The sequence below is a fragment of the Vulpes vulpes genome, chromosome 3 (assembly GCF_048418805.1).
Source record: "Vulpes vulpes isolate BD-2025 chromosome 3, VulVul3, whole genome shotgun sequence".
Classification (NCBI taxonomy): domain Eukaryota; kingdom Metazoa; phylum Chordata; class Mammalia; order Carnivora; family Canidae; genus Vulpes; species Vulpes vulpes.
Genome location: NC_132782.1, coordinates 113,900,727 through 113,926,762, shown reverse-complemented (window position 1 = coordinate 113,926,762; position 26,036 = coordinate 113,900,727). Strand labels below are relative to the sequence as shown.

Below are 26,036 nucleotides of genomic sequence, written 5' to 3'. Positions count from 1 at the left end.
TTAAATAGGGGCTAACTACTAGAAGCTGAGGGAGCCGGAAGTCGTTGCCTATGCAGAGCAGGACTGGGATGTGAGAGGGTGGTTCAGGGACAGGTTTGTTTTCTCCCTTATACTAGCGTTATATTCATAATGTAAATTATCTTTTTTAAAAATTTGTATTTACTTATTCATGAGAGACACAGGGAGAGGGAGAAGCAGGCTCCATGCAGGGAGCCCGATGTGGGACTTGATCCGGGGTCTCCAGGATCACACCCTGAGCCAAAGGCAGGCACTCAACCACTGAGCCACCCAGGGATCCCAATAATGTAAATTACCTTGATAGAAATTAATAATTAAAAAAAAGAAACAAAACAGATTTGCTCAATCGCTGCATCTTTAGGATGGAGTGCTTGTGGGGCCAGGCCCCGAGCCCGGGGTTGAGGCCCTGCGTGGTCCTGGCTGGCGGGCAGCTTGTGTAGTGCGCGGAAAGGCCACATGCAGACAGCACCAAGCCATGGTCCCCGGTTTCTAGGAGGGTGTTGCCTGATGAAGGGAGAGGTGAGTTCCGGAAATGAGTCAGCTTTCGGGGGCCCATCACCCCCTCCCACTGTGGAACTTCAGGTCCAGATCCCTGTGCGGGGGAGGGTGGGGAGCCTTTGTCACTGGGCCCTGGGCTCAGAGCTGGGCAGGGGACAGAGGCTGTCCTCTGTACCCCAAATCAGGAGTTCCCAGGACTAGTGTCTGCTTTACTACGCCAACCCAGCCGCGGGCTCTGTCCCCACAGGCTTTCTGCACACTGTCACCTGGCAGGAGCCCCCCCCCCCATCAGCTCCATCTCAGTGGGAGCCCTCTTTTGTGCCCCTTGCTGGGCTTCCGGGCTATAAATGAGCGGGACGGGTATTTAAATTTCAGATACGGAGGCAGCATTGCACAGGGGACTTTACCACCGGGATTGGGAGATTCATCAGGCTGGTACCTCGCTCTACCTGGCGTTCCCACCATCTCAGACCCCATTGCCCACGAGCCACAAGTGGTCCTACTGGGCCGCCTCCAGGGGACGCCCAGGCCCTCCCCCACTGAGCTGGGTGGGGATGAGGGGACACAAGTACTCTCAGCTCCAAGAATGTGCAGCGTCAGGGGACCCTGGTGGCCTGCGTTGTGCCGCGCTGCCCGCCCACTGTGCACTCCAGGTGGCTCTCCAGGCCAAGGGGCCCCCAGGGAGGCTGCTTCGCACACGGCTCCGGGTTCCCTGTGGTCCTCCAGGCCCCCTCCAGGTGCACCCCCGCAGCTCCCTCTCTACCGGTCCCCGCGCGGTCACCCCTCCCTCAGAGCGTTTTTACCGACAGCTTCGGAGGCTGGTCCGCCCCTGGAACAGTAACAGCAAGAGCCAGAGCCCCGGGGCCAAGCCCCACACCTGCATTAGTGCTCACAGTAAGCCGAGGAGGGGCTCTCAGCACTCCTGGTTTGCAAGTGAAGAAATGCAGAGGGAGAGGTTGAGGCGCACACCCTCCCCCCATTCCCACCCCAAGCACTGGGCTCAGGGCTCACCCCTCTGCTTTGCCACAGGCCTTTTGTAGGCAGGGCTGCGGCTGCTTCTAACTGCCCCTCCACCCCCCCACCCCCCCCACCCCCCCACCCCGGGCTCCTTGCAACCAAGTTGGGCCCCTCCTCGGCACGCCCAGCCTCTTGACTCCCAGAATCACACCTTCCCTTTTGCTAGAGAGACAGGCAGAGGGTGAGGGCCAGTTTCCCTGGGGAACTGCAGTTAGGTCCCTAACTGGTGCTGTCACGTTTGGGGGCGGGGGGTGTCTAGTCAGACCTCACTCACCCCACTGCTGACCCAGCAGGTGATCCGGGCAAGTCCGTTTTCCTTGTGCTTTACTCTCTGACTCTTGATCTCAGAGTTGTGAGTTCGAGCCCCATGCTGGGTATAGAGATTATTTATTTTTTATTTTTTATTTTTTTTAGAGATTACTTTAAAAAACAAAATCTTGAAGGATGCGTGGGTGGTTCAGCGGTTGAGCATCTGCCTTCATCTCAGGTCATGATCCCAAAATCCGGGGATCCAGTCCCACATCGGGCTCCCCAGGGAATCTGCTTCTTCCTCTGCCTGTGCCTCTGACTCTCTATGTCTCTCATGAGTAAATAAATAAAATATTTTTAAAAATAAAGTCTTGAAAAAAATCGGCATGGCACCTCATGGCGTTGTTTGGAGGTCAAAATGAGACATTTCAGGATCCCTGGCGTCTGGGATCTAGAAAGTGTTTCATCAGTGGTGTGGTTGCTGGGGGTGGGGTGAGGTCTGATTGTTGGGAGGGTTGCATCCTTCCTGGGCTGGCGCTCAGGCAAGAATGGGGTCAGGCTCTGCCCTCTGGATAGGGTGGTTAAACCCATCCAGCCACAGAGGAATCCTCAGGAGGGCTATTCAGACGGAGGGCCGAGGGCCACGTAGGCAGACCCTGAACGGTGAGTAGTGAGCTGGCCGGGTTGGGAAGGAAGGACTTCCTGGGCACAGAAACACAGACGTGGGCAGCATCACACGTTGTTGAGTGAGGGCAGGAAGGGGAGGGATCACAACCAGAGAGCAGGCTGGAGGACCACAGGGCCTTACCCTGCCCAGGCCAGGGCTGGCGTCAGAAGAGGGGCTTCCTTTTTATTCTGGAAGTGATGGGGAACTGCCAACCATCTCAGGGAGGGCTCATGTGGCCCAGCCTGTGGCTGCAAGCATCCCGCTGCAGCTCGGAAGTGGCTTGGTGGGCTCCCACCTGCTGGGGCGGGAGAGGATAGGAAGGTGTGGGGGCACAAGAGGCAGCCCTCAGGAGAGAGATACAGAGGCTTCTCGAATGATGCAGCTCTTCTGACCCCACTAGGGCTCCTCTAGCCTCCCAGTCTTTCTTCTGCTGGAGCCCAACCTGCAAGAGCTCTGGCGAAGGGGGCATCCCCTTGCCCCTGTGTCCTCCCCCCCACCCCCCTGCCCGTGTCCTGACAGTTCTTCTTGGGGGGCGGGGAGGATGCAGAGCGGCCTGCGGGGGGGAGGGGGGTAGCAGGGGCGCCCCAGGCGCAGCGAAGGCCCACCCACTGAGAGAAGATGCTCGGCTAACCCACGCCTCTGCCCCAGGGGCCTGGGCCGCTCTTCTCCCCCCCTCCCTCCTCCTACCTTTGGGAAGCTCAGCGGGTACCGCGGGGGCGAGCAGGGGCGGAGCCGGCGACTGTTATAGTGGCTCTCCGGCGGCCCGACGCCGCAGTTCCGCAGCGCACCCGGCAGCTTGGACCCCGCCTGCCCCGCGGGCGGCCGGCAGCCGAGCACCCTGGCGCGGGGCACGGGGCCGCGGGGCCCTGCGGGCCGGCGGGCGCTCGCGCCGGGGCTGTTGCTGCTGCTGCTGCTGGCGCTGCCCGCGGGCGCCTGGTACAAGCACGTGGCGAGTCCCCGCTACCCCACCGTGGGCCGCGCCGCGGGCTTGCTCGTGGGGCTGCGCCGCTCGCCCTACCTGTGGCGCCGAACGCTGCGCCCCGCGGCCTCCCCCGGGGCCTTCCGGGGTCCCTACACCCTGGGCCTGGGCGCGTCCCTCGGTGGGCCGTCTGCCGGGGACGCCGGGTCGGCGGCGCCCGGGCCCCGCGGCGCCCTCCTGCTTCCCTCTGGGCTTCCAGAGCTGCTGCAGACGGGACGCCGGCTCTCCCGCGCTGCGCTCCCGGCCCGTGCGCCCCCGAGCCCGCGCGCCGCCGAGCCCGCGCCCGGACTGGAGCCGCTGCGGGGCGCCCGTCGGCGGAGCCCGGAGAAGCAGGCCAGGTACGGGGCGCGGAAGGGGGCGGCCGGCTGCGGTGGGCGCGTGCGGAGAGGGCTGCCCCCCACGACCTTGCTGTCTCCCACTCCCTGCCCAGAAGGGCTTTCCTGGAGCCTCCCACCCTTCCAGCCTGAGGGCGGGGGTGGGGGGTGTAGGGGAGGGCGCGCAGCCTTCTCCCTAAGGTTCTGCTCTGTTCTTTCTAGAGCCTTCCGAGTGCCTCCTGCTCAGCCATGGTCTGCGGAGCCAACTGCCTTCGCGGGCCCCCGCCGCTCCCCAGAGCCATCCTGAGCACAGCCCCTGCTGGCGCCGCCCCTGCTCTGACCCTGGCAGAGTCTCTTCTTCCTGGGCTCTCAGCTCCCGCCTGGCTGGCTGGTCAATAAAAGCTGCCTGATTCATGCACTCGCGTGTGTGTGCCGCCGTTCCGCTCCAACGCGCACTTGGCACCTAGCTTCAGGGGGCAAGCAGCTGCACTCAGGCGCTGGCAAGCACCAGGACCTTCTCCCTGCCAAGGGGATGCCCCCTCCTAATCATCTCCATCTGTAAGAGCTTGTGGGGTGGCCGAAGGTGGGGACAGAGGCTGAGACACTGCTGGGACGCAGGTCCCCTTCCTCCTTCTCTGCCAGTGTTGCCCCTCCTGTGGGGGGCAGGGTCATCAGACCAGGGCCCAGGGGATCACAGGACAGGAGAGGTCTCACCCGAGGTCGGCGCGAGTCAGACCCTGAGTCCCACTGCCACCCACCAGAAAGAAGGCAGGCACTCATGCCCTACCAGCTGAGCCAAAGCCCCCTCACCATGCTGGGGACCTTAAGACCCAGCAGCCCACCCAGTCTTTCCCCCATCTCCCAGGATTCATTTCAAACCCCATCTCCTTTGCATCCCTGTTTCCCCTCAGCCTATGGCTTCTGGAGAGGAAGTGAGAATCCCAAGCCGCCTTCTTCAAAGTCATGCTCTCCTCCTAGGGAGGAAGGGCTCTGTGCCTCCTCAGAGAACCTTCCACTTCCCAACACCTCTGCATTTTTTGTTATTGGCTCCACCGCCCCCCCCCCATGTAAATATGCTCTGCCGGGGGGTGAATAAGCACCTCCCTCCACGTGGCCCCCTTACAGAGTCTGGGCCCCTCCACCCTTCTGCTTCCTGGTCGACCCTCTTCAGCATGGGCTCTGACTCCTTGGGGCCCTCTCTTGGCCATGTGGCAAGGTCTTCCATGAGGGCACCCAGCAAGGACTGGAGGAGGGGTGGCCCCGGGCCTGTTGAGCTGGCTAGCTTCCAGATAACCCACATGGAACCAGCCCCCACGTTCTCCTTGGCCTCTGGAAGAAGCCCCATTTCTCCTTACTAGCAATTCCTGCTCGACTCCTGGGGGCATCTTTCTCCCTATGTTCTCCCCTAATGTGGGCGCTCTTTTTTGCTCCGCCCTCCCAATACTTACGGACTGACCCCTGGATTTACTGACTCTGATTCCAGGCTCTGCACTGAGGGAACAGGTGGCCACAGGTTACTCATTCCATTCTCTGCATTCCAAGTCCATTCCTATTTCTGCTTCCCGCCAAACTTGGCCTTTCAAACCATGGGTGCCCCAGCCTCACTTCCAGTGCACAACACCTCAAGGACTCTCCACCATGAATAGCACAAAATCCATGCTCTCGGGTGGGCCACAGGGCTGCCCTGCCCCCCAGCCTCATTGCTCCTTGCCCTTCCCCACACAGACTGCAGGAACTCTGGGCAGATTCCAGAACAGCCCCATGGTCCACCCAGAAGGACTCCAGGCCATGTGAAATGCCCTCCTCGGGGCCGTGCCAGCTCTGGGCCCGCCCTTACCAAAGCATACCAATCCCTGTTTCCAGGGATTTGAGCGATATTTCCCCAGTGCTCACCAGCGCCGGGTGCTAAGTGGTCGGCATATGTTTGGTCACCAGCACTGGAGCACTTGGTGAGGCGCTAGATTTCACGTGGCCTGGTGGTACCCCAGTCCAGGGAGGTGGGTGCCAGGTCCAAGGAAAGAGCAGGGACGACAAGGGACTTGGCAGAAGCTCCGCTGCTCCGCCTACCAGCTTGACGGAACCCCTGTGCCCCTGCAGTGCAGGCAGTCCTAGGGCGCCTGCCTCACCCCAGTCCCCATCCAAGTCGGCGCCAGAGCGGCGGGGTCTGGGCCAGCCCCCCCGGACGAACCAATTCCACCGAAAACCGGCAGGCGGCGCCGCGCGGTTGCTCTCTGGGGCTGCAACCCCCTCGGCGCCCGCGGCCGGGAGCGGGCGGGGGCGGGGCGGGGGCGGGGCGGGGGCGGGGGCGGGGCCGGTGCGGGCGGGCGGGTTCCTGCACCGCCTACTTCGGTGGTCCGCGCCGCTCCGCTTCTCTCTGCCTCTTGGCTCCTGGCGTCGTGCTGTGTTTCCGTCGCGCTGGTCCTGCCTGCCCCACTTTCGGGCTCTGAGGAGAGGCCTGGTGTAGTCTGACGGAGGAGGCCATAAGCGAGACCCCGTCATCCCGTGGGGCCATTAATGCCCATTAGGGAGGCGGCGCCGGCCCGGGAAGCTCCGGGCCATTACCCGGGTGTCGAGCTCATGGCTCCACCCCACAGACGGGTCCCAACCCTTCCCGGGGTCGGAGAGCAGGCCTCCGCCCCGCTGCTGCACCCGGAGTCCTGCCTAGGCCAGGCTCCGCCCATGGCCCGGGCGCTGCAGCTCGGTGGGGTCCCAGCTCAGAGAAAGGGCCCCTCCCGCCAAGGGAGCACCGGGCCTCACACCCCAGGTGGACCCTCTGACAGCCCAGGAGAGGGAAGCCTGGAAAGGTCTACTTCCCCTGTGTCGCAAGGTGGCAGGAGCCGGGCTAGGGCATAGGGGGTGGGTTGGGGGTGGGAGTCACCTGCCACCTGGCCTCGCTGATCACCTCCTCGGGGCCCTTTGCCCTGCCGCCCCAAACGACTTACAGCCCCTGAGCACCTTCCCGTCTGCTCTTTTGGGCTCTGGTCCATGCTGTTCCCTCCGCCTGTTTCTCTGCCTCTCACTCAGATCTCAGTCCGAGGCTGCAGGAAAGGCCTGGGAGTTTGCGCAGGACAGCCGCTGGGTTAGCTTCCCCGGCCTCTGCTCGTCCACACTGACCCAGTTCCCTCTCACCCATTCCCGCTTGCCCTTGGGAATGTACTTGCTCTTCTCCCCAGCTGCCTGATTCTGTGGCTGTCGCCCACCCCCCTTCTCACTGTCTCAGGCTGCCTGTGTTACTCTTGTTACCTTCTATGGTACTTCTTCAGCTCCCTTTTCACTTTGGGGCATCCTTTGCTATGCTCTGATGCCGTGTTCCTGGCCCTTGGCTATGACCACATGCCCCCGGTTACCCCTCCCTCCAGCCTTGTTCTGTTCCCATCGGTCTTCACAGACTGGCTGAGGCTGATCTTGGGAGTGCCTGTCCTATAGAGGAGGGGGGTGGAATCTCCAAGGCTCCTGACCTGGAGGACCAGGGGCTCCTAGCTTCTCTACCCCCAGCCTGGGGGTCTCCTGGGCAGGGGGTTCCTAGCTTCTCTATTCCCAGCCTGCGGGTCTCCCATCAGCTACCTCCCTGGACTCCCTCATCCTGGCAGGGCCTGGCTGGTCTTGGTTGCTATGGGGTAACCTGGAAGCCCCATGTAGGGTATGTTAGACCGCACTGCCACACCCATTCTCACAGCTTCCAGGATCAGCAGCACCAGCTTGGGTCCGGAGAGGCAGTCACAGGCCAGACAGGCAGCCTCTGGACAGGCAAACAGACAGCTAGTCAGGAGCCTATGGCAGCCTCAGTCAGGAATGTAAAGGTGGGGGTGGGGGGGTGGGGAAGCAGCCATACAGCCTTGGCCTAAGTGGCTTTTAGGGGCAGCAGCCAGGGGGGGACACCCAAGGGGCTGCGGCCCAGGAGGCTGCCCAGAGGAGAGCCCAGTGCTTCAGCGGGGGCTGGGCACCCAGACTGAGGGCACTGGAGAGGGGAGAAGGAGCAGCAAGGAAGGGACCTGAGCTGAGCCTGCTTCTGCCCCCATGGGGCTGGGCAGGCTGAGGTGGAGACCACAGGTCAGCTGTCTTCCCATTTCTGAGGCTGAGAAAGAGCCCCATGGTAAACAAAGTGTGGACTTGGAATCTCACAGAGGCGCCTATGAGGAACTGGGGAACCTTGACTCTCTAGAGCTCAGTTTCTTGCTTTCTTTTTTTTTAAGATTTTATTTATTCATTCATGAGAGACACAGAGAAGAGAGGGAGAGGCAGAGACACAGGCAGAGGGAGAAGCAGGCTCCATGCAGGGAGCCCTACGTGGGACTGGATCCTGGGTCTCCAGGATCAGGCCCTGAGCTGAAGGCAGGCTCTCAACCCCAGAGCCACCCAGGGATCTCCCTAGAGCTCAGTTTCTTGATCTGCAAAATGGCCTGAGCACTCTAGGGATGTTCTAGAGAAAGTGCACTCAGAGGCATAACGGAGTTTAACCAGATTTTCTCCTGCCATTCTTGTCGGGTTGGGGGAAGGAGGACTCATGCTGGGCATGGCTAGATGCTAGGGGAGGAGAAGGATGGAGGGAGGGGCAGAGGGGGATCACCCCCACCCCAGCTCATGGGAACAGCTTCTGTGAGCATTGATCACAAGCCAGAGGGCAGAGGCCAAAGTCCTGGGTACATTTCATCTCTGGGATGAGCAGGGGCACAGGTGAGGGGCCCTGGCACAGAGAGGTGTGCGTGTGTGGTGGGGAGGGGTTGTGTTTAATAAACCCGGGCACAGATAGGCACCATCGGTCTTCCGGGGAGAGCCGCGGAGTCCCCTAGAATATGGGGGTGCTACCTTGTAACTCCCAAACTCCCCTTTTTGTCTCTTGGAGCATCCTGGGACTGTGTGGAGCCAGGGCCGCTCTGAGTGCAGGAGGGATCCAGATAGGGGGACTGCGTGGTGGGGGGAGGGCGTGTTCCCAAGGGTGCTGGGCAGAGCTGTGACATTTTTTCCTTCCCTCCAGCCCCTGCGAGAGCCAGCCTCGCGACCGCACACAGTAGGTGCTCAATACATGTTGGTGGACTAGGAGGCAAAGGCGGCGGCGCGGGGAGGCTGCCCGGAGCAGGGCGGGGCAGAGGGGTCCCTGGGCCCCGCGCCCCCCGCCCCCCCGCCCCCGGGCTTGGCGGGGCGCCGCGGAGGGCAGGGCCGGGCGCGCCGGGCCTCGGGGCGGGGGCGGACCCGCGGAGGAGGCGGAGAAGGGGCGGCGCGGAGGCGGCGCCGCAGCCGAGCCCGAGCCCGAGCCCGAGCCCGAGGCGACGGGAGCCGAGCGGGAGCAGCCGAGGGCGCCGCCGGATCCTCCGCGCCGCCCCCCGCGCCCCGTGCCGGCCCCGCGGGCGTGGGCGCCGTGGCCGGTCCGCGGTGGGCCGGGGGGCCGCCGGCGCCATGGCCGCCCCGGAGCCGCTGCGGCCGCGCCTGTGCCGCCTGGTGCGCGGGGAGCACGGCTACGGCTTCCACCTGCACGGCGAGAAGGGCCGCCGCGGCCAGTTCATCCGGCGCGTGGAGCCCGGCTCGCCGGCCGAGGCGGCTGCGCTGCGCGCGGGGGACCGGCTGGTCGAGGTCAACGGCGTCAACGTGGAGGGCGAGACGCACCACCAGGTGGGTGCCCTCCCGGGGCAGCCCCTGCGCGCGGGCCTCGGCGCGCGGCGGGGGCGCGGGGCTCCTCGGGGGCGGCGGGGGCTGCGCGGGGGGCGGCGGCCGGGCCTCCTCCGTCGCCCCCCCCCCCCCCCCCCCCCCCGGGCGGCTGGCTCCGCAGCGCAGGGCAGCCCGGCGGGAGGGCCCGCACTGCGGCTCCTGTCTGGGCCCTGGCACTCAGTCCTGCCCAGGCCTCCGTGTGCGCGGAGCGGAGGCGGCAGGCGCCTTGGGGAGGTGGGGGGTGTCTCCGTGCCTTGGCGGCCCTGGTTGCTTTCCCGTGAGCGTACACACGTGCTTGTGTCCCCAGCTGGGTACGGGTGTGTAAAGTCTCCATGGGGGTCCCCTTCGCCTGCACGCATCTGCCGGGGTGTCCCTGAGGGGCATCACCGTAAGGGCACACCTGTAGGTGCCCGTGTCAGGGAATGTGTGTGCGTGCTCATGTGTGCAGGGGCTGGACTGTGCGTGTGAATATATAGGTTCGTACCCCTGGGTGTGTGCACGTGTGCGGACAGATCTGCATGTGGGGATGGGTGCGTGTGAGCGAGGCTCTGTATGTGTGCTGGACTGTGTGTGTGTGTGTGTGTGTGTGTGTGTGTGTGTGAATATACAGGTCTGCATGCCTGTGTGTGTGTGTGTGTGTGTGCATGCCTGCCTACGTGTAGTCACCAATGTGTGTTGGCAGGCCTATGTGCTAATGTGTGTCCTGGCTGACGCTGGCTGGGTGTCTCAGAGTCACTGCTGGGGGCAGCACATTGCTCCCCTTGGAGGCTGCCTGGCCCTGCAGGGGCCACTGCCACGGTCCCCTTCCTCTTGCAGAGGGAGGGCAGGGTCTGCGCTGCAGGTTCTGCTCCCTGGGGACTGTCTATCTCCCAGTGGCTTGAGTCCAGCCTCCCCCCACCCTTTATGCTCAGGGATCTCTGTGTCCTCCCCAGCCCCCATGAGCCTGTGGCCTGTCTGCGTGGCTAGCCCTGGGACCTAGAGACCCGTAAACCGGTTCTTGGCCGGACCGGCAGCTGCTCTCCTGCTTCCACCCCTGCGGCCCCTGTCTATCCATCTGTCCGCCTTCCTTGCGTCTTCCACCTAGAGTGTCAACTGGAAAAAGCTGTTTGCTAAAGGAGGGTGGGGTGTGGGCCGGAGGTGTTGGCTTGACTGACCACAGGGAGGGGCTGGCAGAGTGGCACCTGGCCTTAGTTTAATGGTCACAGCCACTCTTACCCCGGGAGCACCTGTTTCTCCCAGGACCCCGGGTGCTGGTTTAACACACAGAGCCCCACTGTCTCAGGAGGGAGGAGGTGGGCGCTGGCACCTTTGCCTCCTAGTCCAGGAGTTCCAGCTCCCATTTTACAGATGAGGAAACTGATACTTTCAGATATCAGGTGTCTAGCCTGGGTCCCACAGCCAGGAAGCAGCAGGGAGCTGGGGTCCTCCTTGGCTCTCACCAAGGGGGTGGGCAGGGGAGGGCCACGGGGAGGACAGCCTGGTTCTCACTCTCCTATCTGTTGACAGCTTCTGCCGAGCGGCTGATGGGGGCCCTCTCCACCCTCCCCCAAGACGTGGTGGGGGCGGGGGTCTTGTCCTTCCTACCCCAATGCCCAGTGGGCACGGCTGCTCCTCCCTGCAGGGTGCACCCTGACATGCGTGCTCCATGGTCAGCCACGTGCTCTAGAGACTTCACAGACCCGGCACAGACAGGCAGATGACCCCAAGGCCACACTTGTCCCACAGGTGGCCTCCCTTTGCCAGTCTGGACCCTGCTCACCAGGTCGTGTGTGGTGCCTGAGCAGGTGCCGCGCCACAGGAACCGGGCACAGGTGTTCGTGGTCTAGAGGCAAACGGGAGACCCGGAGGCAGGGGTTTAGACATCCACACTTGATGACGGAGAAGAACGGCAGGGAGTGCAGCCACACCCAGACTGGGACCTAGAGAGACCCCTCGCTCCCTCACCCAGACTGAGACACAGACCCCGACACAGATGGCTGCACGCAGCACACACGGCCGTGCGCACACGCACGCACATGCCCATGTGCACACACACTCACACGCTGAGAACCCGAGGCTTGGCCGCACACCATCTTCCAGACCAGCTGCCTCCCTCAGCCTCCCGGCCCCTCCCGGACAAGACCCTGGACTGAGGCCAGTCCCTGCAGTGACCCTGTAGCCCTTGCCACCCTGTGTCAGGAGCCCTGGGTGAAGAGGGAGGGAGCGGCCGCAGCCCTGGGGGTGGGGGGCGGGGCCCGCGGGCCTCTCGGTCCAGCCGCCCACCCCTGGTAGGCCAACTGCCTGCCCGCGATCCTGGGCCAGGCCTGGGCAGTGCCACTGTCCATGTGCTGCCCCGAGTGCTGACGGCTGACCTGCCCCCTTCCCCACCTGCCTGGCCCAGGTTGTGCAGAGAATCAAGGCTGTGGAAGGCCAGACTCGGCTGCTGGTGGTGGACAAAGAGACAGACGAGGAGCTCCGCCGGCGGCAGCTGACCTGCACAGAGGAGATGGCCCAGCGAGGGCTTCCGCCCACCCACGACCCCTGGGAGCCGAAGCCGGACTGGGCACGTGCAAGCAACCTCAGCTCCGAGGCGGGCCAGAAGGTACGGCAGGCTGCGCAGAGGGACACCCTGGCTTCTCCCGGAACCTCCGTGCCCGCCTCTTGGGGGCAGGCAGTCTCTTGCTCTGGTAACCTCCAGAAGTCTCTGTCTCCATCTCTTCTGCCTCACAGGGCCTCTGGTGACTACCCTCTTGGCTACTTGGGGCCACTCTTCCGACCCTCAGCTGGTGTTCTAAGCCAGATGGACTCAGGGCAGCCCGGCTCTGGTCCTGGCCCAATCCCCCTCCCTTCTCCCCAGAAAGCCCGTGAGAGCTGCTGGGCCTAGGAGAGGGCGCTTGGCCTAGGAGAAGGCACTTGGAGGAGGCCCACCGGGGCTGAGGGAAGTGGGAGGGGTCTGCTGGGACCTCCCGGGACGGATTGTGCAGGGGCAGGTGTTGGTCTGTCTGAGGAGCCTGCTTATCCTTGGGAGATAGGACTGGTCCCTCGCTGTGCGCAGTGCGTGGTGGGGGGTGGCCGGGACACTCAGCTGGGTCCTCAGCTTGGGGTACTTCTCCCTTCCTGCATCCACCCTAGGCCGGAGAGCTGGAATAAACGTGTACGTGTGTGTGTATGTGTGTGCGTGCTACTCTACCCACTTCTGGGTAGCAGGACTTCCTACTTGCAGGAGGCCAACAGGAAGAGCTTGTTCTGCACCCTCTTTTTTTTAAAGATTTACTTATTTTATTAGAGAGAGAGAGAATGTGCTCGAGCACTGGGAGGGGCAGGGGGAGACAGTCCCCAAGCAGACTCCCCTCTGGGCGTGGAGCCTGACTTGGGGTTCGTTGTGGGGAGGCTTGGTGTGGGGCTCGGTCTCATTACCCACGAGATCGTGACCTGAGTTGAAACCGAGAGTCGGGCACTCAACCAAACCCCTCGGCGCCCGGTTGTTCGGTTCTCTTGAAGCCTCTCTTTGAAGGATTCCATCCCAGGGGTTTCCCCGGATCCCCCTCAGAACCACTGGCCCAACGCCAGTGCCGGCGTGAGAGCTGAAGCCTGGGAGCGCGCTCTGGGGACTGCCCTGGGGGCAGGTGGTATTTCAGGTGGGATGGCATCCTGGGCGCTGGCCTGGGCATGAAGCCTCAGGACGTGTTCTCTGGGCCCGAAAGCCCCTTGGAGTGGCTAGGGCCCGAGTGGGGAGCATCGGGTCAGCTGTGTGGCTCCAAGGTGGTGCTGGGCTGAGGTGCTTGGGCTCCGGCGTAGAGCCCTGCTCCTTCGCAGGCGTCTTAGCTCCTGGAGGAAGTGCCCTTCCCCCCTAGGCTTTTTGTCCATTGATTTAGACACAAACGCTGAGTTCACCTTCCTGTGGAAAAATCCGCCCTCGGGGCTTATCTGGAGGGTGGGGTGCTCAGGCACCTTGTCCTGGGGTGGGACCTTCCCCCTCTGCTATTTCAGGCTCTGGGAGCCGCAGGAAGCCTTAGGAGGGGGCTTCCTCTGGGCGTATTTTTAGAGGAACAAAGTGGGGCCCGACTGGCAGGGGCTCTGTGGTAGGGGCTGACCTGGGGACAGGGACTCCAGAAGGTCTGGGGAGGCCCAGGGGACGGGATCTACCCCCTCCCTCCTGGCTAGGGACCCCATGTCCCATTGGCTGGGCTCAGAGGGTCAGAAGGAAGAGCCAGGCCTCAGCCGAGCTCCACAGAAGGGACTGGCCGTCGGAGTGCCTGGGAGGGTGGTGCCTGCTGGGGGGCCGTGCTCTAGCAGAGCTGCAGGGGCAGGACCACCAGGTGGGGGGCATGGGGTTTGCTTTGGTGTGGGATGCAGGGCCCCGTGGGAAGTAAGGGCCAAGCCGGGAGTCAGGGCCCATGTGTCCTCTGGGCTCATTCTCCTCTGTCCCAGCTGGGATGTGGGAGGTGGGGCTGGGGACACCGCTGATATGCCGGCCAGCCCCTCCCATCGAGGTGCTGTAGGGTCCTCATCAGTGGTGACTCAGCCCCAGGCCAGACCAGGCTGGGGAGGCTGCAGCTGCAATGCAGCTGGTCCTGACAGTGACGGTAGGGGACAGCCCCTAAGCAGACGGGGCAGCTTGCCACGCCAGGGCCGTGATGTGGTGCCAGAACCTGGGCCCCCACCCCTGTCCTAGAGGCCCGTGGGGCCTGATGAGGGAGTGAGTGAGAGTCCTGCAGGGGTGACCACCTGGAATACGGGCCTGTAGCTGCCCGAGGGCTCTGGAAGCCCCAGCAGGACTGTCTTGTGTTCTGGTACCGTGGTCCCCTCCCGTGCCCCTCCCTCGCCTCTCTGTCTCCCCAGCCCCGGGTCCTGGGAGCAGGGCAGGGCCTTCCAGCAGCTTCCTTCCTTCCTTTCTTGGGACTGAAACCTAGCCAGTAGGGGGGTGCCTAGCCGGGGCCTGAGCAGGGGAGGGGGACTCAGCCACCACCCTGCTCCCCAAAGTGACTCAGCCCCCCGTCCCCACCCATCCCTAGGGAGCCGGGGCCACAGTGGGAGGTAGATAAATGGGGTGGTGGCCAGGGCTGGCCGGAGACTTCAGGCCACTCCAGCTGGACACTCCTTGCCTGCCACTTCTTTCGTGTGTCCCATGGCCCGCTCTGGGGATGCCACAACGCCGGCCCCGGCCCCAGGAGCCCCTCCACAGAGACCATCCTGGGCACTTGTGCAGGTCAGGCTGGGTGGGGGCAGTGTGGGCAATGAGGACCCCAGCAGCTGGCTTAGCCCATGTCCCCAGGGTCAGGAGAGGGGATTTGGGACACCCCAGTGACCCTGTTGAAAGCAGGCTGGACCCTGAGCAACAATGGGGGCCTTTCTCTGCCAGGGCTGGTGAGTCACCATCTGGGGGGCACAGCCCGGCTCCCCGGGTACCCCCATGCCAGCTTCTTTGTCTGGTCAAGGGTTCAGCTGTGAGACCAGGGCTTGTCCAGCTCTGGGCTGCCCGGCTGGGAGCCTGTGGGAGCCTGAGGGCCTGGCTGGGAGGTGGCAGGAAGTGCTCCGAGCCAGAGCAGGGAGCGAGGAATGTGAGCAATGCGCTGGGCCTGTGTGCGCCCCCTCCTGACCCACTGCTGCTCTGGGCCTCTCCACGCTGCCCGGCCCCCCCCCCCCCCCCCCCCCCCACGTCTTAGTCTCTCGAGGTGAGCATCTGGTGCCAGGGACGGTGCTCCTTGGATGCTGATCAGCAGGAGAGGAATTTTCAGCAGAGAAGCCTCCTGGCCTCTGTGCTGAGCTGCGGGAGCTGCGGCCGGACTGGGTTGAGGCAGGGGGATGGCCGGGATGGTCCCAAACCCGGATGTGACTTCAGCCTGGCCTCACGGCCTCCCCAGATACTCCCGCAGTCCTGCTTCCTGTTTGGGGGCCTTGAGAGACCCGCCTAAGAGGTCATTGTGGAGGGCGTGAGAAGAGTCTGGACAACTCAGCGCCAGGGCGCTGTCCTCTCCAACGCGTGTGTCTCCGCGTGTTGCCATGTAGCGTGTTTGTGAGCGTACGTTTGGAGTCTGGTGTCTGTGCCCACGCACCTCTGCCGACCGGGACTTGTCCGCCGATGATCCCTGCTCTGACAGCCTATATCCGAGAGGCACCTCAGGGCGGGGAGTGGGGCCCCAAGCCTGGGCCCCCAGGAGTGTCGGGGAGAGGGGATGAGTCTCTATGGGGTGGGGGGAGAACTTTGGGGGTCTCACACCCATCCGTTCAGCCCATGTTGCCGAACCCCGGGGATACTGAGGGGCAGGAGCCCTGTCCCCTGAGTTCCTGGGCTTACGGGGCTGGGTGGGGGCCTGTGGCGGGGATCCCAAGAGCGTGTCTGCGTGGCTTCGGGGGTCAGGGAAGGGACCCCAGAGGAGGGGCATTCTGGACAGTGGGAGGCCCTGCAAGAAAAGATGTGCTTGGGTCCCCGGCCAGGCCAGCTAGCGGGCCAGGGCCCTTGTGGTCAGATTGGGGGTGTGGATGGAGCTTGGGGGGGCGGCTGGGAGCGGCCAGGGGGTGGCCCGAGCTGAGGAGCTGAGGGGCAGGTGCCGGAGACCTTCCCTGAAGGCGAGGGCGAGGTGGGTGGGGGGAGGGAGGGCCTCAGGAGCACCCCCATGCCACACACGCTCACCTGCACGCACCCCCGCGTCCCCAGCAGCCCGGGCAACCCGAGCCGCCGCCGCCCGCCTCCAGCCACCGCCCCATGTAACTGAGCACCCGCTCTGCGGCTGCTGGGCGCTCTGTTCACCGCCCGGGCTGCGGCTGGGAGGGGGCCCGGGGCCTGGCCCCTGCCCGCCGGCCCCTGCCCCAGAGCCCCGCTGCAGGATGCCAGAGGTAAAGCAAGGCGAGGCCCTGGCCTGTGGATGGGGGGACGCTTGGGGCGTGGGGGCCTCTGTGCTCTGGCAGGGAGGGTGGAGGCAGGGCACACCCGTGGCCTCCTCGCTGGGCTCCAGCCTGTGCGCCCCGCCGCTGGGCCCTGTGCGGGTGGGGGTGGCTCCAGCTTGCTCTGGAATGTGAAAGCAAACACAGCCCGCTGCCACCAGCCCAATGGAGGCCACTGGGAGAAAAAACAAACGTCAGCCTCACACTCGGGGGAGGGAGGTGGTGAGGGGTGCCCCCGCAGGGCCAGTGGGCCCAGGACGCCTGGCTGCCCCTAGGACCCCGGCCTGTGCTCAGCGCTGCCCTTGAGAGGATCCTGTCAGCACCCCTGTCAAGCCCCTGGTCCCACCTCAAGTTGGTTTTGGGTTTGGAGAGTGAGGCTTTGCTCCGGAACCTGCAGCTGGAGCTCCGGCACAGGCGGCCTAAGGGGGGCACCCAGGCATGGGTACAGAGTGTTTGTCCTGTGAGCTGGGGCTGCCCGGCGGGGGGATGTTGAGCCTGGAATTAGGGTTCCCTCCGGCTTGCGTCCACTGCAGCTGCAGATGGGGGGCGGGGTGGGGGAGGCCTGGGGGCTGGAGATCAGTGCTGAGCCTGGTCTCATGCGCCTGCAGGATGTCGGTGGGCCCCCCAGGGAGCTACGCCCTCGGCTCTGCCACCTGAGAAAGGGCCCCCAAGGTTACGGGTTCAACCTGCACAGTGACAAGTCCCGGCCGGGACAGTACATCCGCTCTGTGGACCCAGGCTCGCCTGCCGCTCACTCTGGCCTCCGCGCCCAGGACAGACTCATCGAGGTACCTGTTGTGGAGGCTTTGGGGTGCTGGGGGCCCCAAGCGAGGTGTGTGTGTCTGGGCCCGTGTCCCTCCATGTGTGTGTCTGGCTCGTGTGCCCCCAGGGTGTGTCTGGGCCCATGTCCCTCCTTGTGTGTATCTGGCTTGTGTGCCCCTGGGGTGTGTGTCTGGACCCGTGTCGCCCCGGGTGTGTGTCTGGGCCTTGTCCCTCCATGTGTGTGTCTGGCTTGTGTGCCCCCAGGGTGTGTGTCTGGCCTGTGTGCCCTGGGGCGTGTGTCTGGCCCGTGTGCCCCTGTGTGTCTGGTCCGTGTGCCCCGGGTGTGTGTCTGGGTCTGTGTCCCTCCATGTGTGTGTCTGGGCCCATGTCCCTCCATGTGTGTATCTGGCTTGTGTGCCCCTGGGGTGTGTGTCTGGCCCTTGTGCCCTGGGGTGTGTGTCTGGGCCCGTGTCCCTCCATGTGTGTGTCTGGCTCGTGTGCCCCCGGGTGTGTGTCTGGCCTGTGTGCCCCTGGGGTATGTGTCTGGGCTCGTGTGCCCCGGGTATGTGTCTGGCCCATGTGCCCCAGGTGTGTGTCTGAGCCCGTGTCCCTCCATGTGTGTGTCTGGCCCGTGTGCCGCTGGGGTGTGTGTCTGGCCTCGTGTGCCCTGGGGTGTGTGTCTGGGCTCTTGTGCCCCCCCGGGTGTGTGTCTGGGCCCGTGTCCCTCCATGTGTGTGTCTGGCCTGTGTGCCCCGGGTGTGTGTCTGGGCCCGTGTCCCTACATGTGTGTGTCTGGCCCGTGTGCCCCGGGTATTTCTGGGCAGTGAGGTCCTTGCTGGGGAGAGATGCTGGGAACTTGAGCTGGCATTCCTCTTCTTGCCACGGCTGGTGACAACATTGATGAATATTTGATGCCACACCTGGCTGGGTGGCTCGAGGGGCCCGCGGGGGCCTGACCTCGGGCCGGGTTGACCTCACGCTGCTGCTGGCAGGTGAATGGGCAGAATGTGGAGGGGCTGCGCCACTCAGAGGTGGTCGCCAGCATCAAGGCACAGGAGGACGAGGCCCGGCTGCTGGTGGTGGACCCCGAAACGGATGAGCACTTCAAGCGGCTACGGGTCACACCTACTGAGGAGCATGTGGAAGGTGGGCTGCCGCCTGGGGCTGGGGATGAGGTGGCATGGGGGGCTGGCCAGCCACTGACACACTGTCCCCACAGGTCCACTGCCATCACCAGTCACCAATGGGACCAGCCCTGCCCAGGTGAGAGGGTGGGAATGGACAGGGTGGACTCAGGAGCCTGTTGGGACCCCTCTAGGGATCCCCAGACCTGCTCGTGCCCCCACCTCAAGATCTCCATGTGTGGGTGTGACAGCGAGACCCAGTCCTGCCAGCCACTCCGGGTCCTGCCTGGGTCAGCCCCACTCCCACCCCACGAGGCTGCTGGCCGGTGAGCTGCAGTCATGCTGCGTCACTCCTCGGGAGGCGGCCCCGGCTTCACCCCAGGTGATGCTCATGGGGGTGATTCCGTAGTGAGCAGGCCAGGGGCAGGCTTCCCGCCCTCGGCAGCACCCGCGGCTCCTGCCCAGGCTCGGTGCCTACTGCCAGACAGAAGAATGAATGCGGCTCTGATGTGTGTGCACGAGCGCGTCTGCGTGGGCACCGGCAGCTCCCGGGCACGGGCCCTGCAGCCACACCGTGTCCTTGCTTTCCTAGCTGAACGGTGGCTCAGCGTGTTCATCCCGAAGTGATCTGCCTGGCTTAGACAAGGACACTGAGGTAGCGAGTGCCCGCCCACCTCACTGCGGTGCCCACACATGGGGGAGGGTGGGAAGAGGCCGGGGTGGGTGTTTGTGCGGCTGGCAGCCTGGGCAGTGGGGTCACCGCCTCCAGGAAGCCCCGGGCCTGCTGCCCCAGCCCCACCACCCGGCCTCTGCGGAGAGCTGCCTCCCAGGCTCACGCTGGCCGCCTGCCCACTCTGCCTGCCCCCAGGACAGCAACACCTGGAAGCGTGACCCCTTTCAGGAGAGCGGCCTCCATCTGAGCCCCACAGCGGCCGAAGCCAAGGAGAAGGCGAGAGCCACCCGGGTCAACAAGCGGGCGCCACAGATGGACTGGAACCGGAAGCGCGAGATCTTCAGCAACTTCTGAGCCCCTCCCTGCCTGTTTGCCGGTGACCCGGCCTCCCCCGCTCGGCCCTGGGCCCAGCCTGCGGGTCCCCACGCCTCTGTGGGTCGGAGGGGGCCTCCTCACCCCCGGACGCTGTGCTGGTCCCAGCACCACCAGGAGCCAGCGTGCCCCCCCCGTGAGCCCTGTCCCGCACCCCCCCACCTGCGGGGTGCTGGATGGGGGAGAGGGGGCCCCGAGGCTAGAGACGGACAGGGAGAGGCAGTGGTGACCGTGGGCCCGGCCCTTGCCGCTCTGCCCAGGCTGCTGACTTAAAGGAATTTGTGTTTTTGCTTTTCTTCCAAAAACAAGAAAAAAAAAAAAAAAAAAAAAAAAAGAGCTCCAGCTCCACACATGTTTCCACTTAATACCAGAGTCCTGCCCCCACCTCCACCCCCGTAGGACGCCTAAGTAATTGCAATAAAACAAACCTTTCTCTGCAAACCATTTCCTCCCCACCCCTCAGCAGCAGCCGTCCCAAGTGGGAGCCCTGGGCACTTCCAGGGACAGAAACAGAGGAGCCAGGCTGTGGTTGTGGGGGCTCCGGGGGAGGCCTGCTGTGGCTGGAGGAGCTGCCCCTCGGCCTCCTCCCTGCTGTAGGGGGGCCCCTGGCAGGCCCCCACGTCCCTGCTGAACTGGTGGTCTGGGCTGGAGGGGCCGAGGATGGAGGCCCTGGGTTGCCTGAAGACGGGGGGTGGGGGTGGGGGCCTCTGGCCGGCCTCTAGTCCCCAGGCAGGGGGAGTGTGGCGTGGGAGAGCCTGCCCCCCAGGGGACCGCACCCATTCTCTCTTCCTGGCCCTGACCCCACTGACAACTGCTGTCTGCCCTGTAAGCCATAGCGCATGCGCGCCCTCTGAATAAACAGGCCTTCCTCAGACCCCTGGCTGCCTCTGCCCTTCCTGAGCCCTCGTGGTGGGGGGACCCGTGGTCTGGGCAGGGAGGCAGAAGCCGCTGGAAGCAGAGCCCCATCCCACTCCATCCAGGGGGCTGGCCTGACCCCTCAGCTCTGCTCTCCCTCTGCACCCCCCTTCCCGCCTCCACCCGAGGGGACACACAGGGCAGGTCTCACGCCCTGGGGCGCCCAGCCTGGGGCTAATGGTGTTGCACTGGAGGCCAGGTGGCTCTGTGGCCTCAGGGTGGGGCCTCCTGGCGCCGAGAGCCCTCAGGGTGCAGGAGGGGGTGTCCATCTGGGTTCCCAGCCAGCCGCCCAGGTCTCGAGCAGCCTTCCTAACAGCTGGCTGCAGCTGGCTCCCACGGTCCAGCTCCGTCCCAGACTCCCGCATGCCCGCCACCCCCACCCCTGGCCCACAGGGTCACGTCCCCAGCCTGGGCTCCCAGGCAGCCCCATTCACATGAGCACAGGGCCACACGCAGTCACGCACGTGCTCCCGGCCTGCCCCGCGCCCCAGGGAAGACTCAGCCAGACCCCAATGTGAACAACACCCAGGGTTTATTATAGACAGGCTGCGGCTCCCCGGCGGGGGCAGGCGCGGGCATCAGGGGGCAGGCGCGGGCGTCAGGGGCTCTGGGCTCCGTGCAGCGGGGCACAGGCTGCGGTTGAGGCAGGCCCCGCAGCGAGGGCGCACGGGCAGACATGTCTGCTGGCCGAAGCCCACCAACAGTCCGTTGATCTCCCCCCACAGCTCCCTGTGAAGGGCAGGGAGGTCAGTGAGGGAGGGACACAGAGGGGAGCCCCGCCAGCCCCCACCCTGTCGTACCGGGGCAGCCACTCCTCCAGGGCAGCGCGCGTCTTCTCTGGGGACGTGGTCATGGTCCTGGTCCACCTGAGTCTGTTGGCGATTCTGTGCACATGTGTGTCCACCGCTGGTGGAGGCGGCGCTGGGTCATCACGGGGTGCACTTACCGGGTGGCTCCCTGCCCACAGCCCCGAGCCCAGGCCCAGGGTCCCCTCCTCCCACCCCCGGGCTTCCAGAGGGCCCCGAACTGCAGAGAGCGGGGCAGCAGCTGAGCCAGAGGCCTCGGGTCCTGCAGCTGGGGGGTAGGCAGCAGCGGCAGCTCCCGGCCCAGGTGCCGGCTGTGCCAGGCCGGGTGCTCAGGGCTGGGTCCAGCGGGCCACCTTGAGGTCACTGCACCGACCGCCGCATGGTCAGGGACAGCACAGGGAGGATGGGCCGGCCAGCTGCAGCTGTCACCTAGTGGGGGCAGGGTCCCAGCTCCCCTGGGCCGGCCACCCCAGGGTTCGGCCTGGCACCTGCTCACGGGGGCCTCCACCAGAAGAGAGAGGGAGTCCTGAACCTGCTCCCTCCCCAGACACTGACTGAGGGTGCCCTGGGGACACGGGGTGGGGGGCCCACAGTGGTTACCAAGCCTCAGCTCTGTCCTGCCACCCAGAGGCCCGGCCCAGGGCCTCCCCACACCGGGAGGCTCCCGCGGGCAGCTTCAGGAAGGCTCTGCCCGCCCTGCATATGTTCCTAGCCTGGAGGCCGAAGCTCAGAGAGCAAGCACCTTGCCTCTCGGTCACTCGGCTGGGACGGGATGGCAGTGCTGACACTGGCTGCTGTGGCTATAGCCCTGGGCTGCTAACTGAGCGCCTGCAGACATCCAGAAAGGGGGACATTCGGACTCCCCTCCTGTGTGTCTGCTGCTGCCAAAGTCCTGTTCCCGGGGCTGTGGGCCCTTCCCCCACAGACCTTCCAGACCCCTCCTGGGACTCAGGCCTCGGGCAGCTGAGGACAGCCACCAGATAAGCTCAAGTATCCACGCTGAGAGGCTGGCAAGAGGCTGGCGGCTGCGGGTGGGGGAGGGGAGGGCAAGCTCTGTCCAGGCCCCTACCAGGCTCACCGCGGTCTCCGGGGCCGCTGGGTTCCAGCCCGGCTTCACAGCGGGGCCCTCAGCCCCTGGCTGCCCCCTGCCCACACGAAGGGTCCCCACCCCAGGGAGCAGAGGCTTTAGGAGCGGGGGAAGTGCTGGGGAGTCTCTGCCCTCTTGCAGCGCCAGCAGCAGGAGCACCAGGTGGGCGCAGAGGCTGTGGCTCAGGCCCTGGTCTCTGCGCTGGCCGGGCCTGCCGCTGCGTGGCCGCGGAAGCTCAACTCTGAGCAAAGGTCTGATGAAGCAGCCCCCCTGATCCAGGGTCCATCTTCAGAGACACCACCACGGTCAGGAAACAGATTCCGGAAGGGGCTCCCCCCAGCTCCTCCTCTCTTGGGGTTCCCCTGCCTTTACTGTCTCCCCCACCAGCCTATGCTCATTTTTGAGACTTCTTCTACTGGCTCTTTTTCCCACCTGCTGGCTTTGCAGACGCTGTTCCTCCCGCCTGGGTGGCACTTCTGCCTCTTAGCCTGGCCAGCCCGCCCTTACTCTTCAGCTCTGACACTGCCATGCATGACCCCCCCACCCCGCCCCCGCACGAACGCTTCTACCTCACAGGTAAGCAGTTATTTGCTCAACATCTTTCTTCCTGCACAGCACAGGCCTTGAGTCCACGCCCAGGGCCTCTCTCAGAGCCCAGTGCACAGTAGGTGCTCGGCAGATGGGAACTCCTCCCATTAGCCCTCATCCATGGGTGGGCCAGGCCTACCTCAGTGCTGGAAACATCTTTCTGACCCTTTGAGCTAAACTGTGGGGGAGCAGACCTGGGGTCACAGATGTGTGGCCAGCCCTGCCCTCCAACAGTGTGGACGCCACTCACCGATGCCTGACACAATGCCCCAGGCCACCGCCATGGCCAGGTGTGCCATCTTGGGACCCACGCCGGGCAGTGCCACCAGCTCTGCCACAGACGCTGGGATGTCCCCGCCGTAGCGCTGCTGCAGGATGGCACTGGTCTGCTTGATATACTTTACCTTGCTCTGAAAGATGGAGAGGGGTGGTCAGCCCCAGAGGTGAACGGTGTAGCCCTACCGGAGGACGTGAGTCCCAAGGGAAACCCACAGGTGTCCAGAGTTGCCTGTCACCTGTTCACGACACACTCAGGGGCACCTGTGTGCCCCTGTCTCCCTAGGAGTTGGGGGTGAGCCGAGGGCAGCAGAGACTGGGGAGGCCTGATGCGGGCCTGCACCTGTGACCCGTGTGTGGGGTGTAGCTCAGGTGCCCTGCCCCATCATTCCCCCAGAGGCCAGCCGTGCCAGGAGCTGAGCTCAGCAGCACCTGGACCTTCAGGAAGGCAGGCTGGAGCCTGGGGCTCCCCCGCCAGCCGCCAGGCCAGCTGGGTGGTTCCCACTCCGTGCCCAAGCGGAGAGGGCTATTTAAAACCCATTTGACAAACTGCAGCCCACGCTAGTGCCAAGGGGAAGCAGCCGCACCCGCCTGGCCGCCTTCAGCGGACCCGCCTACTCGCCACCCAGCGCTCTGTGGCCCGTTGGGGCTCCAGAGGGAGGGGGTGACGCACTCCAGGGAGGCCCGGAGTAAACAAAGGGAAAGGCGGTGGGCAGCCTCAGGGGGGAAGGGAAGCGCCAGTCAGCCGGGTGGGGAGGTGGAGGAAGGAAGGGGTGGGCTGCGAACAGGAAAGGCCAAGGAGGGAGGCCCAATGGTCCTGGCCCCGTGTGCTGGCCAGAGGGGCAGGGGGCTCCACTGGGAGCTCACATCCGGGTCCCTGTGGCCTAAGAGGCACCCCTGGCCTCCTGTACCCCATGGCCTCCCATCAGCCTCCTGACATCTTTCCCAGGTCAGTGGGCTCACCCTCCAGAAGCCTACGGGGTAGATGAGCGAGCCCAGCGTGGCGTCGTCTGTCTGTAGGATGCTGTCCACCGTCAGGCCGCGAGCGCGCAGCCGCTGCATGGCGCCTGCTGTCACCTGGTCTTTGGTTTGGCTGGAGAGCATCAGTGACAGTAGCACCTGGTACCTCTGCACCTGTTGGCACAGTGACCGGAACCAGGGCAGTGACAGGTCCTAGGTAGCTCAGTGTGGGCCAGGCCCTAGCCAAACCCTAGACCACCTCTACCCATGACCCTGGCCAACACACGACAGCCTCCCAGCCATTCTGGCCAACGCACTGTGTAAGGCATCCAGCCTGGGCTTGTTTTGCTTTTTTTCCCTACATAACATGGGGATGATAACAGTACCTGCCTTACAAAGATCACCTGAAGACGTAAATGTATCATCGCCATGCTTGACAACCAACGCCTCCCACCGTGATTGCTGTGGCGCCGTGGATAAAGCCACATCTTACACACAAACTGAAGCCCAAAGAAGTCCGTGCACTCAGGTCCCAGCTAGTGGGGTTGGGATTAGGATCAAGTTGGTCTAAAGACCATGCTCCAAGCCAGTGAAGTGTAAGGAGCTCTCTCTCTCTCAGGAAACATTACGAAGACTCCTGGTGTGTCAGGACTCTGCTGGCAGAAGGCAGAGCACGAAACCCCAAGCTGCAGGCAGTCTTGCCCTGCTGAGCAGGTGATGCTGCTCCCTGCTCGGGGCCTCAGGCGCTTCCCCTCGACAAGCTGCCTGCCTTCCTTTCGGGTGCCAGCCAAGGGCTGCCACGGGTCAGGCTGTGCGCAGCCAGAGGCCTCAGAGGAGGCATGTGTCTGGTCCAGAAGGGAGTCACCAGGCAGGTGCGGCCCCTGCCTACCTTCGGGGGTGCGCTGGGGTCATGGCAGTGCTCAACCCCCAGCCAGTCCACGGGGGCGTCCTTCCCACTCCTCATGGTGCGGATATTCTCCAGCTGCTGCCGCCAGTCCCGGGGCTCCCAGCCTAGTGCCTCCAGGGCTTTGTGGCTCTCTCCTTTCTCGTGACCTGGGGCTTCGTAGGCCACCTTCAGTTTTTGTGTCTTCCGCTGATGCTTTGCAAGGCTAGGGCTTTTCTTTCCTTCTGCAAAAATATGCCATTCAGCAGGGGCCACAGGTGGGGGTGGGGGTGGGTGCTGCCCTGCCTGCTCTCTCCCTTCATCATCCATTCAATGACCATCCATCATTTGCTACAGCTGTGGGTGCTTCGGGGGCAGGTCAGCTTTCCTGATGCCACTGCCCTCCTGACCGAGTCGGCACAGGACAGACTCTACCAACAGGAGGAAGGGGTGCCTCCCCCATCTAGCTCCCACACGGTGCCAGACAGCAAGTCCTACCGCCCAAATCAGATTGTGTCACGTCTGTTTAAAACTCCTCTTTGACTTCTTGTACTTCCGACGAACTCCAAACTCATCCCAGCCTCAGGGCTCCTGCCTACCCAGCGGGCGCTGCCATTTGCTTATTCCCCTTGCTCTGCTTCCCTCAGGATGGAGCTGTGTCCTGGGCTAGGGTTGGTTGGGTGCCTAAGGAGTCCCCCTCCGGTGTCCTGAAGGACAGGGTGCAGGGGCCCTGTGGGTCTGGCTACCGCCCCCCCTGTCCTGTACAGCCAGGTCCTTCACGCCTGCACAATACACAGAACGGCGCGCCCTTTCCCGGTACCCCCCCCCCCCCCACCGCCCCGCGGAGATCCCTCAAGCGGGGGCGAGGACTGGGCACCAGGCCCCCCATCCCGCAGGAAGCAGCCAAGAGAGCAAGGCTGGTCTGCACCCAGAAGTCTGGCACGAGTGCAGCATCCCCGGGCGGGTACTGGGACGCGGTCCGTGTGGACCGACCCCTGCCCCTGCGTCCTGGGCACAGGGGGCAGGGTGGGAGCCAGAGCCCCACGTGGGGGCGACTCGGATTCCCAGCCACCGGCCCCGGCAGGCTCCTTCCGTCGCCTCTCCCCATGCCCCGATCCGGGCGCGAGGGTACCTGCAGCCGCCTCCCGCCTCTGGAGCGGGGCCGCCTCCTCCCCACCCCGCCGCGGTGCGGCCCCCGGCCCCCCGCTCCGGCTCCGGGTCATCATCCTCACGGCGGCCAGGCTCAAGCCAGAGTCCCGAGGACTACACATCCGGCGGCCCCCGCGGCCCCGCCACGTGACCCGACTCTCGCCCCGCCCCCTCCGGCCCCCTGCCTTTCCG

The 26,036-nt window shown here is 64.6% G+C and overlaps 3 protein-coding genes across 7 annotated transcripts; 2 read left to right on the top strand and 1 right to left on the bottom strand.

Moving 5' to 3' along the window:
- Positions 1–525: 525 nt before the first annotated feature.
- NPW (neuropeptide W) lies at positions 526–4,160 on the top strand. The gene is made up of 3 exons (XM_072751302.1): positions 526–537; positions 3,198–3,766; positions 3,965–4,160. Exons 1-3 carry the CDS (start codon positions 526–528, stop codon positions 4,047–4,049), a joined length of 666 nt encoding a protein of 221 aa, XP_072607403.1. The 3' UTR covers positions 4,050–4,160.
- A 4,852-nt stretch (positions 4,161–9,012) lies between these two features.
- Positions 9,013–20,054, top strand: NHERF2 (NHERF family PDZ scaffold protein 2). 3 transcript variants are annotated; one of them, XM_072754060.1, is made up of 7 exons: positions 9,013–9,349; positions 11,766–11,966; positions 16,858–17,037; positions 18,004–18,157; positions 18,231–18,274; positions 18,728–18,790; positions 19,004–20,054. In XM_072754060.1, the coding sequence occupies exons 1-7, from the start codon at positions 9,137–9,139 to the stop codon at positions 19,160–19,162; spliced, it is 1,014 nt and encodes a 337-aa protein (XP_072610161.1). In that variant the 5' UTR covers positions 9,013–9,136; the 3' UTR covers positions 19,163–20,054. The 3 variants fall into 3 exon arrangements, with proteins under 3 accessions (XP_072610161.1, XP_025840580.2, XP_072610162.1); XM_025984795.2 differs by lacking the exons at positions 9,013–9,349; positions 11,766–11,966 and adding an exon at positions 12,105–14,573; XM_072754061.1 differs by lacking the exons at positions 9,013–9,349; positions 11,766–11,966 and adding an exon at positions 15,030–16,201.
- Positions 20,055–20,608: 554 nt separating this feature from the next.
- Positions 20,609–25,969, bottom strand: NTHL1 (nth like DNA glycosylase 1). Of its 3 annotated transcripts, none has more exons than XM_025984900.2 (6): positions 25,828–25,969; positions 24,702–24,940; positions 23,816–23,986; positions 22,827–22,986; positions 20,896–21,016; positions 20,609–20,824 (listed from the first exon to the last, which is right to left on the bottom strand). In XM_025984900.2, the coding sequence occupies exons 1-6, from the start codon at positions 25,964–25,966 to the stop codon at positions 20,674–20,676; spliced, it is 981 nt and encodes a 326-aa protein (XP_025840685.1). In that variant the 5' UTR covers positions 25,967–25,969; the 3' UTR covers positions 20,609–20,673. The 3 variants fall into 3 exon arrangements, with proteins under 3 accessions (XP_025840685.1, XP_025840686.1, XP_072610160.1); XM_025984901.2 differs by having other exon boundaries at positions 20,896–21,001; XM_072754059.1 differs by having other exon boundaries at positions 24,702–24,937.
- Positions 25,970–26,036: the final 67 nt, after the last annotated feature.

Coding starts and splice junctions, on each gene's coding strand:
- NHERF2 (XM_072754060.1), top strand. CDS start 9,137: ATGGCCGCCCCGGAGCCGCTGCGGCCGCGCCTGTGCCGCCTGGTGCGC. Junction 9,350..11,765: donor AGGGCGAGACGCACCACCAG/GTGGGTGCCCTC, acceptor TGCCTGGCCCAG/GTTGTGCAGAGAATCAAGGC. Junction 17,038..18,003: donor CCCAGGACAGACTCATCGAG/GTACCTGTTGTG, acceptor TGCTGCTGGCAG/GTGAATGGGCAGAATGTGGA.
- NTHL1 (XM_025984900.2), bottom strand. CDS start 25,966: ATGTGTAGTCCTCGGGACTCTGGCTTGAGCCTGGCCGCCGTGAGGATG. Junction 23,987..24,701: donor ACCCCAGCGCACCCCCGAAG/GTAGGCAGGGGC, acceptor CTGTGCCAACAG/GTGCAGAGGTACCAGGTGCT. Junction 21,017..22,826: donor GGGCATTGTGTCAGGCATCG/GTGAGTGGCGTC, acceptor GTGATGACCCAG/CGCCGCCTCCACCAGCGGTG.
- NPW (XM_072751302.1), top strand. Junction 3,767..3,964: donor AGCCCGGAGAAGCAGGCCAG/GTACGGGGCGCG, acceptor TGTTCTTTCTAG/AGCCTTCCGAGTGCCTCCTG.